The sequence below is a fragment of the Pelodiscus sinensis genome, chromosome 2 (genome assembly GCF_049634645.1).
Source record: "Pelodiscus sinensis isolate JC-2024 chromosome 2, ASM4963464v1, whole genome shotgun sequence".
Taxonomy (NCBI): domain Eukaryota; kingdom Metazoa; phylum Chordata; order Testudines; family Trionychidae; genus Pelodiscus; species Pelodiscus sinensis.
In genome coordinates, this window is record NC_134712.1 from 58,044,806 (window position 1) to 58,064,600 (window position 19,795).

Sequence of the window (19,795 nt, forward strand, 5' to 3'; positions counted from 1 at the left end):
AGAAAGAAACTCTACACTTGCGGCAAAGAAGTTTTTGAATGCAAGTCTACACAAATTCTTAAACTGTAATTAGTAGGTAAAGTCAACAGAATTTTAAATTACTTACAGAAATATTAAAATGAGCACATTTCACAGTGGATTTTTTTTCCTGTAAAATTAGCCGAAGAGGAGACAAAAACCTCAATTATGAAAACTACTTACCTCCCCTCCATTAACAAAATCCAGAACAAAGTAAAGCTTTTCTGTTGTTTGGAATGAGTAATGTAATCCAACCAAAAATGGATGTTTCACATTTTTCAACAGTACATTACGTTCAGCCATAATATGTTTTTGCTGCAAGGAAGTGAAAGGTCAATAAGTAAATAGGAACAATTTTGTAATTGAAGAGGAAAAGAAAAATGTATTTCCTCTCACCTCCTTCCTGTTGAGAACAACTTTTTTCTGCAGTACTTTGACAGCATAAAATTTCCCATCCAGTTTTCGTTTTGCAAGAACCACCTGTGAAATTTAAGAGGAGAGGAGATATGGTTAGCATACATTCTCATTCTGAAATTTCAGAGTAATTGAATAATACTGGAGAAACATGGTTAAAAAGATCAATACAGTTACTTCGCTGTACAATTTCTTGGCCACTGAAGCAGTCATAATTATTACTAGTGTAATCAGTAACAGGAGACTGTTACTAGAATTTGGAGTATAAGATCTTTCACAGTTTCTGCTGAACTGTAATGTCACTATGGAGAACTCACGCAAAGCCAAGGTATGGCATAGGCACTACAGGTCCATGACTAGGGCCCCAGCTCCTGGAGTCACATGATGAGTGTTGAATCTTGGCTCTTTTTAAAATATACATATATTTTATGGTCTTGTGGAGAAGAGTTTGGAAATATAAGTGAAGAATTTCAAACACTAGTGCCAAAATGGGTGAACTGCTCCATCTATCCATTTGTTTTGCCACAAAGATCAACTGCTCTGGGGAGCCCAGCCAAACACCACCCTAAGAGAGCTGGGTGTGTAGCAAGAAGAGTTGAGTAAGCCCAGTGTACCCGCCCAGCAGATAACACAGCAGCAGGCGGTGCCTCCCTGCTGCTACCCTTTCCCCTTCCCTTGTGGGGAAGAGGAGACTCCCCCTACTGCTCCAATGATAAGAATCTTATTGCTGCTCTGGGCCATGAGTTGAGGGGTTCTCATGCCACAACTACTTCAGGTGGAAAGGACAGTGACTTGGCATGGAAGTGGGGCTGTAAGGTTGGAGCCACAGAGGGCCCCAGGTTGCCTCAATCCAGACCCGAATTTGTACTATTTCCCCATATTCACCAAATCTAGTGCCACTGTGAAATTAAATAAGGATGAAAAACGGTAAGAAAGCTGACCTTGCCAAAGCTGCCTTTTCCAATAACTTTCAGGAAGTCGAAGTCCGTTGGCTTAGCGCTGAAAGTGATTCAGAAATGAAGAAGGTTACTTGGAGAAGAAAATATCTTTACAATTTTACATAGTCCTCCGCAGTATATTTAAACAAGTGCTTGCACTGCAAGTGAAAAGTGCTGATTTGAGCCACTATTTCCCTGCATACCATGGCCTACTAAGGGCTGCTAGTAGCTTGAAGGCTCTCTGTTTCCATCTCCTCTTTTAGGGCCCACAATCAAACCCTTCCCTATTTTCACTTCCTATTTTCTGCCAGAGAAATATGATGCAAGCGTCTGTTAGAATTTAAACAAAACAAAACTGACAAAACAGACTCAGCTTGAAGATTATTTCCCACACTTCTCTGCTCTTTGTTCTTTTCTCCTTCTTTCCCCATCTTTCAAGTTCATTCTAGTAGACTTTTTTGTGTAAAAAAAAAAAAAAAAAAGTCTAAATCTCCCCCATCTCCCCCTCTTGGGCACAATCTGCTTGAAAAAGGATGTTTGACTCTTAAGGAAGTACATTCCTTGTTCTGCCTCCATTCTCAAATCTCAGTTCTCCCTTCCCCCCCATCCTTCCCCATTCTGTTCTTTGCATCCAATTTTTTGGCATTTCTTCTTCCTTTGTCTCATTCTATACTTTGCCTCACCACTGGTCTTCTATCTTTCCTAGCTGAGTTTTTGATATCACAGTTTTTTCGTCCTATTCTTTGACCTCTCCACCTCTTTCCCTCATTGCCCATCCTACTTTTTTTTCCCCCTTAGAACTCCCTCTCTCCCCCTTCCTTCTTTCTGGGAGGCACATGTATTCAGAGGCACTGGCATTCAGATGCTGCTCCATCTCTTGGCCTTCCAACCTTTCTTTTTCACATGGCTCCTGCCCTTCAATTCCACAATAAACTTACAGGGACTACCATCCGCTCTCTTTTTGTTTCCCTTTTATCAACTGCACTACCAAAAAGTATTTGGGGCACAGTATATAAACCTCACTCTGAGTGGCATAGTACAAGCAAGAAGGAGACAGACCAACACAGGGAGAAAAGGCAAAAAGGATGAGGGAGGTGGGAGATGAATCAGCAGTGGGAATGGAAGCCGCATAGAATATGTCTGAAGGAGAGGACAGAAGTATTGACTGCATGAACCAGTTTGTCACTTCAATGCTGTAATTATAGTTTAGAAGTTTGACATTAACGCAAGTTCACACCAACAGAAAATAGGCTTATTTGGTTGACTAGTTTTCATCTTCATAGAATCTGTTTTTCTTGAGTAATGAAACAGTCCTTTTGCTCTCTAGACTAAGAGAGGCTGGAAACAATGCTTAGTGTTTTTCCCCTCTGAGAAGTCAAGGCTCCAAACCAAATTCTTCTAGTGAAGGAAGAATGGAAAAACAACAATTGCAAATGAGGACCTCACAAATGGAAAGACAGGGAGACAATTTGGCTCTTCAGGGCTGTGTGAATGTTATGGACAAATTCTGTCCCCTCAACTCTTCCCTCAGTTATATAATAAGGGGATGGAACAAACTGCAGTTCTGGACAAGCTCTGGGATTTGATGACTTCAAGAACTTTCTTCATTGGGATATATTTTAAAACTGTTGCATGGAATTCCAAGGAACAACAGTCAACTTGCCTGCATATCATTTGTGCCACCCCTGTTTGAAACTTAGTTGGTTAAAAAAAATCCATTAGATAAGATAATGGCATGGAAGGGGAGACTAGAAAGGAAAAAAAAAATCCGTAAAGGAGTCTCTCTCTTCTGGATCTCAGCAACCCTGCTAGTAGCTCTGAGGTGAAAAGAGGGAGGCACTTCATTGCACATTTTAAAAATAAACCTTAGAACAGTCATATATTCCTTCAATTTTGTATATGGAAGTTATTTATATAGACATTAGTACACATCTCACATTTGTTTGGAGTACATTGCTGGTAAAGAATCTGCTGACCATACTTAAAAAAAAAAAAAAAAAAAAAAAAATCACACTGCATGCAACTAATTTGCATGATGGTATTTACTTAATTCTAAGTTAGAACCTTTGCTTCATCTCAAGTTGCACAAAGTAGCAAACAAAGGCACGTATCTGGAGATCATTTCATATACTTAACAATTAAAGTCTAACTTTTAGTTTATATTTAACTAAAACCTACTGAGGATTTCCAGATGGTCCCAGGTTGATATTTTGTGAGGTAGAGTTTAGCTGTAGGGGGAGAAAAAAAAAGTAAGCCTCAGATGGGTAAATACATTCAAACCAATTAAAAAGGAAATCCTCACCTCATTTCCTTCAGCTAATACTCATTTAAAATATTCAATTAGCTCAAACCATTTCTACATTTATATGTTATTATGTAGTATATTAAAACATTTATAAAGCACTCAATCTAGGTGCTAAGTTAAAGTATCAAAATACTATTTTTACTAGGAAGGGTTATACAGTTTCAAAGCATAACAGTAATACAATGTTATGTTAAATACTGATGGCAAGGTTATGAACTCAATTTTAAGCCTCAGCCTTTTTAACAAGTAATTTAATGTTCAAAAATTCAACCCATTTTCAAATGGTTACACTTCAGGAATAATCTCTGAATATTTATTTAATTTTTTAAATCCACTGCATGCTTGCCAATAATATTAGCAAAACAAACATTGTTTATGCCAGCCCCAATAAAGACATTGTGTTAACCTGTTGACAACCTTTGATAATCTGACACCAAGTTAGTTATTCCAATTCCAGTAACTGCAAGGATGTTGCCAATGCCAGTATACACCCACAGCATATAAATTAGAGGGAGAGGAAGATGCTCTTCTCATTTCAAATCAGTTTCCCCAAAATTTGTTTCCTTGACTGACCCAAGGAAAAACCTACTTAGTTTGCAACAAGTTTTGGGGACAGGGGAAAAGACGAAGTTAATAGGAGAGTCACAAAAATCGAAGGTACTGTAGGAATGTAGAAATACAGAAGAGGACTCTGGAAATAATTACAATTCAGCACTGAATTATAAAAAAAAAAAAAAGTTAATTATGCATTGTATTTACATTTTTATGAAAACTAAATTTGCCATTTTTATGAGTTACCTGTAATTTTCAAAAGAGTTGCTACATATTTTGTGTGTTCTACCTTTTTCTTAATTTATTGGTTAGGTTCATCTAGTAAGCAGACTAGTTACTGGTTGAGTTTTAATTTCTACCAGAAGTGTGGCCCAAACTGATCTAAACTAAGCACCTTGAACATTTATTGACTAGTCATGCTTACAACAAAAAAACAAACAGAGCCAGACAACCATTTCAGAGCTTTCAACAACAAGCTCTCAACTAAATTATGATGTTTGAAACTTGCTTCAAGCAGCAAAAGGGAAAATGCTACACTAAATTATGGTACATGATTAAGAAAACGTTTCTGAAATACATTAGAAGCAAAAGGAAGACCAAGGATAGAGTAGGCCCATTACTCAATGAAGAGGAAAAAAACAAACAGAAAGTGTGGAAATGCCAGAAGTGCTAAATGAGTTTCAGTTTTCGCCAAAAAGTTTAGTGGCAATTGGATATCTAACAACGAAAGCCAATGAAAATGAGAATCCCTGCGCAAATACTAATGTCTACCCAATGATGAAGATATCTGCTGATCTGTACGGCTCTATTCCTAAGAGACCCTCAGCCAACAGAGAGGAATGTGGTCCTACTGCTGCCAGGATCCACAGCCCCATGTTGGCAGTCCCTCTTCACCATGAGGCGGTACTGCCTCTAACCTCATCGCCAACAGGGTGGTAAGACCCCAGACAGAAGTTGCCGTGGTTGGTGGCAACATAGCCACACAGCTGGCAGGAGCTGCCAGTGCGGGGCACTGGCTCCCAGCAGTAATGGGAATCACATTCCTCCTAGAGGAGAGCCCTACAGATCAGTAGATACCAACGTGGGTACCCTAATGGAGCAAATAATGATGAAATCAACTTTCAAATACCTAGAAGCTAAGGTGATAAGAATCAGCACTGATTTGTCTAGAACAAATCATGTCAAAACAACCTGATAGCATTCTTTGACAGGGTAACAAGCCCAGAGTATGGGGAGAAGCAGTAGATGTGGTATATCTTCTTTTAGAAAGGCTTTTGATACTGTGACATGACTTTTTCAGAAAAAAAATTAGGGAAATATGACCTAGATTGAGCTACTCTATGGTGGGTGCATAACTGGTTGGAAAACTGTTCCTAGAGTTCAGTCAAGCTGAAAGGGTATAACAGGCGGGATCCCATAAAGATCAGTTCTGGGTTCAGTTCTGGCAATATCTTTAGTCAACGATTTAGATCAGGGCTACTCAAATTTGGAAGCCCCGGGGGCCACAATGATACTCACAGCACATGCTGAGGGCTGCAACTTAAGTGTTGTTGCATATACATGCAAATATATATGCAAATAGCTTCTGTCACACTGATGGGCATAAATACAAAGATTAAAGCATCACAATACACAGTCCCCATTTAAGTCAGTTCTGCTGATATTAATAAAATGCAATATTTACCCGATTTCCACCCATATGACATCACTTTTAATGAGCAATGAGAGTCCATGAATGTAACTACTAAAACATATAATCAACAGAAGACCATTCTATTGACTACTTTTTTTGTTTTGGCTCCCACCTACAGGCCACAAACAAATGAGCCGAGGGCCGTACGTGGCCCATCAGATGCGTGTTGAGTAGCCCCGATTTAGATACTGGCATGGAGAGTACACTAAAAGTTTGTAGTTGATACAAAGCTCGGAGGGATTGCAAATGCTTTGGAAGATAGGATTAAAATTCAAACAGGAAAATGGTCTGAAGTAAAGAGGATGAAATTCAATAAGGACAAGTGTGATGTACACCACTTAAGAAGGAACAATCATGCATGTATATAAAATGGGAAATGACTACCTAGGAATGAGTACCGTGGAAAGTGATCTCAGGGTCATAGTAACCACAAGCTAAAATATGAGTTAGTGTAATACTGCTCAAAAAAGCAAAATAAAAACACAAAACATCTTTCTGGGATGTATTAATGGGAGTGTTGCAACACAATAAGTAATTCTTCTACTCTACATTGATTAAGCCTCAACTAGGGATGTTAATTATCACATATCTGGGTATTTAGCTGCCATACCTTTACACACAGGGGGTCAGGCAGCTCCCCATGAGCACTGACTCCTGCCTCAGAGGCAGTAGTGGGGGGTGAGGAGGCTGTGCAGGAGCTGGTACATGCACGGAGGCAGCTTGAAAGCTGGCCTCCAATGTGTATTGGCTTCCACCTTCCCCCCGACTCCCTGCATTGCTGCCTCTCTATCAGAGGCAGGCAGGCTCTGTAGGAGCCTGCATGCACGAGGAGCTGGCTTAAAAGCTGGCTGCCCATGGGCACCAACTCCCACCATGCCCCCCCCTCTTGCTGCCACTGATACCGAGGCAGCAAAGAGCGGGATGTGTGTAACCGTTAGAATTAACCAATAAGCCTGGTTCATTTAATCTTTAGGGAAGTGTCCTGCAGCACATACTCAACATATGCCTGTATTTAATTTAAGGACTGGAAGAAAGCTCAAGAGGTCTTCTAGTCTAGTCCCCTGCACTTGAATCAGGGCTAGGTACTCTAGACCACCCAAACAGGTGTTTGTCTAACTTGCTCTGAAAAATCTCTAATGATGGAGATTCCAACACCTCCCTAGGCAATTTATCCCTAACATCCTGAGCCTCAACTGATGTACCATGTTCATTTCTGGCTGCCACATTTCAGAAATCATATGGACAAATAGGACAAAGTCTAGAGAAGAGCAGCAAAAATAATTCAAGGTCTAGAAAACAACCCAGGAAGGAAGACTGAAAGAAACTGTTTGTTTTGTCTGGAGAAGAGAAGACACAGGGAACATAACTGCTTTCAAGCACATAAAAGATGGTTAACAAGGAGGAGAGAGAAAAATTTATCCTGTCCTTGGAAGCCAAGGAGAACAAGCAGTAATAGGCTTAATTTACAACAAGGGCAGCATAGGTAGGGCATTAGGAAAAACTTACTGTCCGGGTAATTAATCAGTGGAATAAATGAATATTGCAAGAAGTAGTCACATTTTCACTACAGATATGATCTGATCAGTTTTCCCTCTTTTTAAAAAATGTATAGGATATTTGTGCCATGATAGAACAGAAGACTGGAGAAAATAATAAAATATTCCACTTATGATTAGTGCCCATTAATTTTTCATTCATCATAAAATAAAGTAAGCAGAAAACATACATCCATTATTGAGATTGTTAGCATTTATCACCACAACTGTAATAGAAATCTTAAGATAAATAAAAATCCAAGAAATTAAAAAAAATGAAGCCCTCATTTCTATTGAGAATGCACCAAAGTACCCCTCTGATACAAAGTACTATTGTAAATTTGATTAATTCTTCTGCCTACTAAGTGAAAAGTAGGGGGTTTATGCAAGGAACAGTGTAGAAAGAAAATATACATTTATTTGTAGATTTAGAAGATTCCAAAACTTTGTGCATCACTGAAAACTACATCAGGAAACTGATCTTATCAGTTAGGGCCCAGGAAAATTCATTAATGTACAATTGTAGATTCCATGCCCAGTGAAATATATTGGAAAAAACTGACTCTGTGGATGCTGAATCCAGCCATAAGACTTTGGCGTGCAAACAATTCTTTGCTATTAGGACATGACACACAGAAAGGATGAAAATAATTTAATTATTCTACCCAGCAAGAGAATTTTTCCTACCAATTCTTAAAGCAGTACATTGTAACTAGAAGTTCTTAAGATAGCAACTCCTAAATGGACTTTGAGAGACTAGAACAATTCTAAAACTAATATAGTGACTTTAAGAAAAGACTGAGGTTTGAAACCTCACAGTATTAAAGGTGAACTGTGAACCAAATTAATTTTTTTGCACTATCATAATACAGGCAGTCCCCGGGTTACGTACAAGATAGGGACTGTAGGTTTGTTCTTAAGTTGAATCTGTATGTAAGTCGGAACTGGCGTCAGCCGCTGCTGAAACTGATCAGTTTCAACCGCGGCTGAATCTGGACGCCAGTTCTGACTTACATACAGATTCAACTTAAGAAACCCAGGCGTCCCCAAGTCAGCTGCTGCTGAAACTGATCAGCGGCTGATTCCAGGAAGCCTGGGGCAGAGCAACTCTGCCTCGGGCTTCCTGTAGTCAGCCGCTGGTCAGTTTCAGCAGCAGCTGACTTGGGGACGCCTGGGGCAGAGCAGCTGGGGTGCTGCTGGGTTGCTCCAGTAGCGCGGCTCCTCGGCACTACTGGAGCAACCCAGCAGCACCCCAGCTGCTCTGCCCCAGGCGTCCTGATTCAGCCGACGTAAGTCGGATCCTCGTAAGTTGGGGACTGCCTGTATATTAAAATGACTTCAAACTTTAAATTAGAGTCTCCTTTTTTAGTAATTAAATGTTTAACTATTTGACCCTTCAATTCTTCTCTTAGCTGATATCTCTGGCAAGGTCTTTGGAAGACCTAACCAGTGATGTTACATGGACTGTAACCTGAGCTGCAGCTCTTGCAGCCCCAACAAATGAGAGAGATGGAGACTGTTAACACTTGTTGGATCTAACAATCATGTCCACTCCTGTCAGTGGTATCTGTCTTTGTTGTTCATATTTTAGGGGACAACTGAGAACCTCATTGGAAAGGTACAGGAGAAAGTGCATTTTGTTGAAAGTTACAATACATATGAAACTTCTCTTAGACAGCTACAGTTTGTCTAAAAGTGCATGATTACGGTTCTTCTACTCAATTCTAAAAGACTTTTGTTACCTTCTGATTGCTCCTTTCGTCTTCATCTTCAGATGGATCTGAATGATGCTTTGGATTGTCCATCTGAAGAAATGCTCTGACATCTGGGCTAGAAATACAATTAAAACTATTAGGAAACAAGTAATCTAAATGAATTTGCTACACATTGCTACAGAATGAGAATTTCTTGCATAATAATACAAACTTACAGAGAATATGAATCTGATAATTAACAAAAACCCTACCAGCAAATTGGTTTTATGGGGAATTATAATGCAGGATGTTCACTCTGCCCACATCACAAGATACAGGTATAATACCCAGCTCATATAGACATATAGTTATGCTAACTCCCACCTGTGCCGACACACGAAAAACAGCATAGCTTGTTAGGATTGAAAGTTTATCCTTTTTATATTTGTATTTTTAGGTTTAATAATGTAGTAATGTAAGGTAACATATTATTACATTTAAATTAGTAAGATTTTTTTTTTATAGATAGATAAAAGTTTAGTAAGTAAAGAGATAGGATCTTATATTGTGTCTATGTCACTGAGATTAGAGGAGTGTTGAAGGCCCGAGCCTTCAGTGTGAATTGTTTTAATTACAAAATTTAGTAAGGCAATTTACGATGCTGTTTGCTTTTGTTTAATATAAAATTTTGCTGTTTGTAACTCTGTGAATGACTGTTTGTATGAATGAGATATGGTGTGAAGGTCATCGTTAGAGCCAGATGGTCAAGAGAGAAGGGGGAGAATGCGGGGTGAAGACAAACCGTAAAAGACAGACTGCGAAGAGACATATCGGTATCAGAAGAACCATCAGTGCGTACCCACGGTCAAGAATTGATCAGATTGGGAGACTGACATCTCTAAAGGTGAAGGCATCCCTACAAACAACTGATGAACAATCCAGGACAGGATGAGCCTCTTGGAGACGTTTTGGGAATGATTAACATCACCAAGACAACAGTAACTGGTCACAGACTGACACAGCAAAATCCAGAGACTTCAACAGAGAAAAGGATTGTAAAAGCAGGGTGCCTTGCTATGGAACTTTGGGTTCATCTTGCCACCAACTCTAGAGGAGCATCAGATCGATTGACAGACAAAGGCCCTGTTCCCCTCTGTGTTCAATCTAGCTGGCCACGAGATTGATACAGACTCTGGACTGGTAACTATGAAATCGTCTGGCAGGACTGTGTATGCATGGTGTTTGTGTGTGTGAGTGATTGAAAAGCATATGCAACTGTTGTATTCTCAATAAATGCGGCGTACTGCCTCTTCCCCTATAAAAGATCTTATGTGCTTAGTTTAAGCATAACAAGCTGAGGGTAGCTTGGGCAGTGGCAGTACAGGTTACAGGAGCTGAATATATATCCATAGGATTCAGGTGGGCTTGTACTCTGTACAGGTAGCTACACATGCTGTTGCAGTGATGTTATTTAGTGCATTAACCCAGATGAGAGAGAGCACAGGTATGTCTATGAACATAGGAACAGCCATAGTGGGTCAGATCAATTGTCCATGTAGCTTGAGTTTCCTCTCTGACAGTGATCAATGCCACATGCCCCACAGGGAATGAACTGAAGAGAAAAACATCAAGTGATCTAACCCATGTCACTATGCCCAGCTTCTGGCAAACAGAAGCTATGGACTCTTCAGAGCATGGTTTTGCATCCCTGCTAATCTTGGCTAGTGGTCATTGATGGGCCTATACTCTATGAACTTAACTAGTTCTTTTTTTAACTCTGTTATAGGCTTCGGCCTTCACAACATCCTCTGGCAAAGAGTTCCACAGGATGACTCTGTGTTGTGTGAAGAAAATACTTTTGCTTGAAACATGCTGCCTATCAATTTCATTGGGTGGCCCCCTAGTTCTTGTGGTATGACTAAGCACTTCCTTACGTTCTTTCTCCATGCAAACAGAAAAACACTTAGCTCAGTGTAGACATAGCTTCTTTTTAGCTGAGCATGTACACCAACACATGCAGTACATTATTCAAATACTCGTTATCTAACATCCCTAGTTGTGTAACCACATGAAAACTTAGCAGTTATACAACTATTTGATAGTCCCTGAAGGCGGGGCTGGCAGCCAATGCGCTCCCAGCCCCACTCCTGGGGAGCCCCCTGCTACCCCACGCTGCTGCCTTTGCTACAGCGGCGGCAGCAGCACAGGGTGGCAGCAGCCCCTGTCCATGGGGGATTCAAGTTCCCTATGGACAGAGGCTGCTCTGCAGAATGCGGAGCAGTCTCTGTCCATAGGGAGCTTGGACCCCCTGCAGATAGATGCTGCCTTGCAGCATCCTCCCCTGCCGCCTCTGATGGGGGCAGCAGCGTGTGTGTAAGGCATCACTAATTTCTGCACCTGCTCCCAAACAGAAAGCTCACATACTGGACTGTTCAGTTCAAAACCAGACACCTGGCAACCCTAGGTTTATTGGTTAAGAGTCTAGTCAACTACTTTTTGACATCCCTACAGTACATATAATTTTTTCATTTGCAATGACTTGCCATATTAAAATATAAATGAATGTGAAAAGACTGCAGGTGGTGTTCAGTGAAGACACTTAACTACATGAATGGAAACTAAGCTTTACACCTCCTCCACCAGCAGTAATTGTAATTGGTTGTTATCTTGTGCAATACTGCGGAAAACCAATTTCCTTTCTAACACCTTCAGTATAATGTGTCATGTTCAGTTATGTAAAATTAATGGGAATTTGTACCTTACAAATAATGTCAGTTTATTCTATATAACCTAAAACAGTGGTTCTCAACCAGGGTTTAGGGCTCCCTGGGAGCGCCACCAAGTAGGACTAGCATTAGCTTTCTGTCCTGGGCTACAGGAAGTCTAAAACAGTGTTCCCTAAACTGTGTTCCCAACACACTGGTGTGCCATGGAGAACAGAATTCAAAATGGCCACCCTTAAAGAGACAGGCAAACTCCCCCCTCCCCCCAGTAACTTTCCCCCTGACCCTTTGTCCCCCTGACCCTTTTTTTGGTGTTCCTCGGTCTTAAAAAGTTTAAGAAACAGTGGTCTAAAACCTCCTGCTTAGGGCTGAGTCCCAGTTCCCTGTCATTTGAGGCTGTAGCTTAGGGCTGAGTCCCAGTTCCCTGTCATTTGAGGCTGTAGCTTAGGGCTGAGTCCCAGTTCCCTGTCATTTGAGGCTGTAGCAGAAGCCTGAGAAACGTAGCTTCATGGTTCTCTCAATGGTGTGAAGCCCCAGACAACTGCCCTGCTTGCTACCTTCTAAGCTAGCCTTGGCTTTTATATGTGGAAAATCATTTGCTATGGCACAGGTGGACTGCTGTGTTTTTTATAGCATGTTGGGTGGGGAGTCAGAAAGAATAAAGTTAAGAACCCCTGTTCTAAAGCACATCCTGGATAAGTGGTATTATATACTTTATCCCCCCCTCCCCCGCCATGCATATGGGTAAAATCCTGTATTTTAACTGCATTTTTGGTGCTGGCAAATCTCTATGTAAAGAAATCCCTGCATTCAGTAGCAGACAAGGATTTCTGTCTTCTGAGACTGTCAAGTTAGATCCTATGCTCCTCTCAACATTCTGTACTTAACAGAGAGAGTCACATGTACATAGTGTTTAGTACATAGCGTTGAATACATGACATCTGCAGCAAGATCCCATCAGCACTTCCATTTAGTTCCCTCAGCCCTCTTAAATTTTACACCATTTTATACCACCCAGAAGTGTCATTGGCATTTCATACCAGACATGGAATGACAAAGTCCCCATTTGAAAGAATTTATCTTAATATGTCAATACCCCAATTACCTTTATTCTTTAAAACAACAACTGAAAGCCTGCTAAAAGGCATTGTAAGTTATTGATATTAACATTACCTAACCTATGTACCAATGCATAGCACACAACACATTCTTTTATGTCACAGTGAATCTATATTGTGCACTCATGAAATAACATGGAAGTTCAAAATTGCACCAAACTACTAGTTTGTGTTGATGACCAGAGGCTTAAGTTGACCCATGTTACAGTCACAAGACATTGTAACAATTCCAGAATTGTTACTGCATGTTATATATTAGTTGTGTCACAGTACCACCTTCAGCCCTTAAGCAAGACTGGAGCCCATTTATCTAGCTACTGTAAGTTTTACTGTATATTTGTACAATATATGAATTTGTAGACTTATGTTACAAAACAACTATACAAACTGCTCCTGTAGGCTCAAATAACTAAATTAACCAAAAGAATTAAATACTCAATTTAAAAAAGGAGGCACTAAATAAATTTAACATAATACACTAGCAGAATATCCCTCTGGATTTTAAAACAGGGTTAAGGTAACAATAACTGCAGAACCACTAGCATCAGAGAGTCATCTTTAGATGGAGAAGTCCCATGCATTATCTTCTGTGCTTGTTTTGCACCAAGCCTCCACCTAAATACCTTACATTAGCCACTGCCTTCTGTTAACTATTTGCCAAGTCCAACGCTTATAAAAAATGTTATGCAGAAAAAAAGATGTCTTTTATTGTCAGTGATGAGCTCCCACAGCTCAAAATAAATCCTTCTTGAATATGATGAACAGTGAAAAAGCAGGTAAGCTGACCTGTGGTATTTTAGAAAACATGAGCCTGAAGCAGTACGATTTAGCAGTGTAGGAGATGGACAGATCACAGCTATGTGAAAGCAGTAAAAACCCAAAGACTGGGATTCTATGATGTAGTGGTGTTAAATGTTTCTCACTTGATGCTGGAACCATGAGGCCCCAATGATTCAATTTCTTTTCTAGAATGCCTATTGTTCATGTCTCTCACTGCAGAAATTGGCAGTTTAATTCACACACAGAACACTGCCATCATGAAGTAACCTAGAGGTGGTATGCTGTGTTCTAGTTTTCCTTAAGGAGCTATTAGAATTATTTTTAAACTATGCTAAGCCTTTAATGCATTCTATTTTATGCACTTGGTTTTAAGCTGCTTCTTAAAAGAATGTTCAGATAGACAATTGCACGTATTATCTTTTCAGTAAAGGCCTACAGCTGAGGGGGAGGACAGCCCAATTTAAAGAGCTGCTCAATGGATTAGGGCTCCACTGTATGAACAGAAGAATTCCTTGCTTCCTATTCTAGATTAAGAATCAAGGCAGAAATATTAGTTCACATTCTCCATATTTTCTGAACCTTTATGGGGGGGGGGGGGGGGGGAAGACCACCTGTAGTCTGTGGGGGAGAGAAAATTCTCTCTAAAAGCTGAACAGTACAAATTGGGAGTCTGAAGATAATCCCCAAAGGAACTACATATTAGCTCAAACCAACAGTCCATATAGCTTTGTGTCCCATCTTTGGCAATGGTGCTAGTAATCAATACTGCAGAGAAAGATCCACAATTGATCACTATGAAATTTCTTGTAAGTATCTTTCTAACTCACTTTACATTAATTGGATGGCTAATATGCGGAAACAAGGAGGTTTGCTTCTGGTACAAGAGTCAAAGAACAAAATAACAGACCCAAAATAAGGACCTGCTGGAACAGGGAAAAAGTTCTCCATATTCCCCATACTACTGGTGTTGCTGGGTTTGCCAAAGCACTATTTGTTTTTTGGGAGAGGTAGGTGAGTGCAAGCCCACCCACTTCTAAAAGTTTCTCCCCCAGGCTTGTGGGAGGGACCACTGGACCTAGGACTCAACAGATTACAGGGAACAAATGATGAAAAACAGGGCCAGGGGTGCAGGTTATAGGTTTAAAACAAGGGAACTGGATGGGGACACCGAGCAGAGAACTTCAGGCAGCACCCACTACTCCTTGAAGCTGTCCAGGGAGCCAGTGAACACTGCCCAGAGGAATGCTGCCTGGATATGTGATGCTAGGGAAGAGAAGAAACAGGCCCCACAGTCGCAGAGCATCCCCTCATCCAGCATCCTCCTCCCGGTATTATAGATAGAAGCTTTTTCTAGGGCCAGGAGGAGATTGGTCCTTGTCTTAATGCATCATGTGGCATACAGATTAGAGCTGCAAAGTTTATTGGAGTTCACACAGCATCAGGGACCTCCCACAAGGGGTATGTGGTCTAGGCAGGGCTGGCCCGAGCCATTTTGGCGTGCGGCACTGCCCCCGGGGCACATGGCGCATGTGCTCCCCGGCCTGGCCCGGCCACCACTGCTGGTGCACAGCCCCCGCGGCTATGGGGGGAAGGGTGCTGCTGGCCAGCGCCACGGGGACGGGCCGGCGCTGCAGGAGCCGGGCGTGCTGACATCAGGCACCCCCCATCGGTTGGCGCCCTGTGCAGGTGCCCAGCTTGCCCACCCCTTAGTCCGGCCCTGGGCCTAGGACAAATCAGGCTTCCCGCTAGGCTCCTCACTATCTGCCCAGTGCACCCACCCAGTGACTGTTCGCCTCATCTTCCTCCCTGTTGTCTCAACAGTTGTTCTCCTCCATGCGGTCTGCCCACCTTATTTCCTCCCACCTGCTCACCCATCACCTCCTCACCTGAACAGCGAGACAAATGGCTTCCCAATTGTACTTTGGTTGGGATGACAAAGGGCTAAATATCAGGACAGTCACAATTTAATCAAAGTGCGGGGCTCTCCAAAGCCAGGAGCGGTCATCCAAATTCGCTATACCAAGACTATGTAACACAATACTTAACATTTTTCTATATTCCCCCACATACTAGCTCATTTCATGTTACTAATCTACCTCATTGAGAGTACACTTCACAGATTAAGAAAAAAGTGTCTAACAGGCCATTTATCAGGACACATTAGCCACATTTTCCCCCTAGGGTAATAGTTTGTTTCCAATGGGAATACAGGCAGTCCCTGGGTTACGTACAAGATAGGGACTGTAGGTTTGTTCTTAAGTTGAATCTGTATGTAAGTCGGAACTGGCGTCCAGATTCAGCCGCTGCTGAAACTGACCACCAGTTCTGACTTACATACAGAATCAACTTAAGAACCCCAAGCGTCCCCAAGTCAGCTGCTGCTGAAACTGATCAGCCGCTGATTCCAGGAAGCCTGGGGCAGAGCAACTCTGCCTCGGGCTTCCTGTAGTCAGCGCTGGTCAATTTCAGCAGCGGCTAAATCAGGACGCCTGGGGCAGAGCAGCTGGGGTGCTGCTGGGTTGCTCCAGTAGCGCCGCTCCTCGGCACTACTGGACCAACCCAGCAGCACCCCATCTGCTCTGTCCCAGGCGTCCTGATTCAGCCGCTGCTGAAACTGACCAGCAGCGGCTGAATCAGGACCAGAGCAGCTGGGGTGCTGCTGGGTTGGACCAGTAGCGCCCAGAGTGGCGCTGCGGGACCAACCGGCAGCACCCCAGCTGCTCTGCCACAGGCGTCCGGAGAAACCCTAGTCTGCTGGGGGAGGGGGCGTACTAGCTGCGCCCCCCCCACCCCAGCAGACCAGGAAGACACGGGCGGCGGACCGACACGCACCGCGGTCCCGCCGCCTGGGTCCTCCGCGGCTTTGCTCCCCATCTCCCTGGTCTGCTGGAGACCAGCAGACCAGGGAGACAGGGAGCAAAGCCTCTGAGGACGCCGGCAGCGGGACAGCCGCGAGGCATCTGGGCTGTCCCGCTGCCGGCTTCCCCCACGGCTTTGCAAAGCCGCGGGGGGACTCGGGCAGCGAGGCAGCCCAGGCGTGCCTGGGCTGCTCCTCTGCCAGCTTCCCTGCGGCTTTGCAAAGCCGCGGGGCGGAGGCCGGTGGGGGGGGGGGGGGGCTCGGGCAGCCCAGGCGCCCCTGGGCTGCCCGAGCCCCTCCGCGGCTTTGCTCTGCGTCTTCCTGGTCTGCAGACCAGGGAGATGCAGAGAAAGCCCCAGAGTACACAGGCGGCAGGACCGCGAGGTCCTGCAGTCCGTGTACTCTGGGGCAGCCCCGGTCGTAACTGCGGATCCGACATAAGTCTGTATATTTTACGAGAACTTCACTAAAGGCTTGATTTTTGTTTAATATTAACTGGTAGACAAAACTAAGGCTGTGGACTTCTTATGTTAATCAGTAGGTGAATGATCACAAGGAATCAAATAAAGTGGCTGTTGATTTAAAATCATTAAAAAAATCACAGCAAAGAGAGAGACAGTGAAATATTTTACATCTAATATTTGAATCAAAGCATTACAAGAACACCACATGAACAAATCCATTTCAATCACATTCTATCTACAGTACAATGTCAATGGCTTGATCTTTCTCCCAAAGAAGTAGCTGTTTACTTTAATGAGTACAGGACTAAGCTTTTATTCTTTGTTTGTTCATTAAATACATTTAGTAGACAACTAGCTATTGGTGGAGTAGAGGAATGGCAAATCTTAAAATCTTCAGTTTCTAATAGTGGCTTATGCTCATCTTCACTTGACTACAATAGTTCATACTAGATTAAAGTATTTAAAATTGATTACAATGCAATATATGTCCTGTTAAACCTTCATGAGCTTTTTACATCACTTTCAAGTCAAAAAGTTTGTTCCAACACTCAAAGAAAAGTTTATGATCCTCACCAGTGTTTGGCTTTGGAAAAAGATACATATAAAAAGCTATTAACTGAAATGTTTTACAACTAAATGTTTCAGTAACCATTGGAAAAACGTTTGAACTATTAAATAGGAAAACTTTAAATAATTTTAAACACATTGACAAGACAGATTATGTTCCAGCGATTCATTATTTGAGAACTGCTCTTTCACTGTTTTGCAGCTGAGAACAGTGATACAATCCATTATGAGCCAACACTTTTTCCTTTACTGGAAATGTGTGTCAAAGATTTTCTGTTAAGTATAAAAGCTTTTTCCACTTGTCACTAGGAAGAGTATACAGAAAGCTCTTCATAAATGGACGTGCATGTTTTAGGATTATGAAACCTCATAATGCAGTTCACGAAGCAGAAAGAGTACCTGATACATACTGCAAATTGTGGTATGTTCCCTGTTTAAGAATGTTTGTTTTCTGACTAAAAGCAGAACAATTCCATGGGCATTGCAGACCAGCGTAAGTGAATGAAAGCAGCAATTTAAATGTACTCAACAATGAGGGTTTGGTTGCATTCAGATCTGCATCATTTTAACTAGTGGATGATTGTATACATAGTTACCGTAACTTAGCAAATATAACACCCACGTGTTATATTCGTTTTTACAAACCCCGCACCGTACCCCTCCCCCCTCAGCGGGCTATAGTCGTGAGTGGGTTATATAGGGTAGTTGTGGTTTGTTTGTTTGTTTTTTTTAAAAACAGAAATGGCAGCGGATCCCCTCCCTCTCCCCCTCCCCCTCCTTTCACTACCTTTGCCGGGCTGGGTACCGAACAATGAGGGGAAACTTACAGGGGGCGCAGCAGCCGGGAACTCTCCAGAGCGGGGGCAGAGGCATCCCCAGCAGAGGCGCAAGGTAGGAGGCTCTCAGCCCGGGCTGACAAAGGGAAGGAGCCCGGAGCAAGTTGCGGGCACGGGGCAACACATTTAAAAACATTACTTTATTGTGCAACTAGTAAAAAAAGAAAAAAAAGGCTTCGCATTCTCATTCACTATGATCTAAAAGCTTTAAAAGTTTGAAAAGCTTAAAAAGGGTAAAGATTTAAAGTTTTTAAAAATTTAAAATGCTACAAGTTAAAATCAGTTACTGAATAAGTGGTGTTGTTCAAAGGGGTTATATATCCCTTAGGGTATGTCTACACTGCCACCCTAGTTTGAAATAGGGTGGCTAATCTAGTCATTCGAACTTGCAAATGAAGCCCGGGATTTAAATATCCTGGGCTTTATTTTCATGTTCCCGGGCGCCGCCATTTTAAAATGCCCCGTAGTTCAAACTACCTGCCCTCAGCGACAAGCTAGGTAGTTCGAATTAAAGCTCCTAATTCGAACTGCCGTTACTCCTCCTGCATTACGGGGCATTTTAAAATGGCGGCGCCCAGGAACATGAAAATAAAGCCTGGGATATTTAAATCCCAGGCTTCATTTGCAAGTTCGAATGACTACATTAGCCACCCTAGTTCGAACTAAGGTGGCAGTGTAGACATACACTTACTGCTCCCCGTTATCAGCTGTGGCTCATTAACAGCTTATTACAGGAACTTTGCATTACCATCATCAGCTGCTGCTCATTGACAGGTGATTAAAGGGGCTTTGTAGTACCATTATTCACTGAGGGTGTGTCTAGACTACATGCCTCCTTCGACGGAGGCATGTAGATTAGCCAGATCGGAAGAGGGAAATGAAGCCGCGATTAAAATAATCGCGGCTTCATTTAAATTTAAATGGCTGCCCCGATCTGCCGATCAGCTGTTTGTCGGCAGATCGGGGCAGTCTGGACGCGATGCGCCGACAAAGAAGCCTTTCTTCATCGACACAGGTAAGCCTCGTGAAACCAGGTTTACCTGTGTCGATGAAGAAAGGCTTCTTTGTCAGCGCATCGCGTCCAGACTGCCCCGATCTGCCGACAAACAGCTGATCGGCAGATCGGGGCAGCCATTTAAATTTAAATGAAGCCGCGATTATTTTAATCGCGGCTTCATTTCCCTCTTCCGATCTGGCTAATCTACATGCCTCCGTCGAAGGAGGCATGTAGTCTAGACACACCCTGAGTCTCTCCTGCGGGCTATAGTCATGTGCTGTGCGGGGTATACAGGGATTCCTAA

At 42.4% G+C, this 19,795-nt stretch overlaps 1 protein-coding gene and 1 long non-coding RNA gene across 24 annotated transcripts in view; one reads left to right on the plus strand and one right to left on the minus strand.

Annotated features, from left to right (window-relative positions):
* SGK3 (serum/glucocorticoid regulated kinase family member 3) overlaps positions 1-19,795 on the minus strand; it is an 85,721-nt gene that overhangs the window by 15,996 nt on the left and 49,930 nt on the right. For all 21 annotated transcript variants that reach the window (XM_075920603.1, XM_075920604.1, XM_075920589.1 and 18 more), the window contains 5 exons: positions 9,198-9,285; positions 3,549-3,598; positions 1,374-1,431; positions 415-498; positions 202-333 (listed from right to left, as the gene is read on the minus strand). In XM_075920603.1, coding sequence (XP_075776718.1) covers positions 202-333; positions 415-498; positions 1,374-1,431; positions 3,549-3,598; positions 9,198-9,285 — 412 coding nt within the window. The remainder of the gene's footprint in view (positions 1-201; positions 334-414; positions 499-1,373; positions 1,432-3,548; positions 3,599-9,197; positions 9,286-19,795) is intronic.
* The window catches only part of LOC142827044 (uncharacterized), a 57,033-nt gene continuing 47,449 nt past the window's right edge, over positions 10,212-19,795 (plus strand). For all 3 annotated transcript variants that reach the window (XR_012901414.1, XR_012901416.1, XR_012901415.1), the window contains exon 1: positions 10,212-10,349. This is a non-coding gene — a long non-coding RNA (uncharacterized LOC142827044). The remainder of the gene's footprint in view (positions 10,350-19,795) is intronic.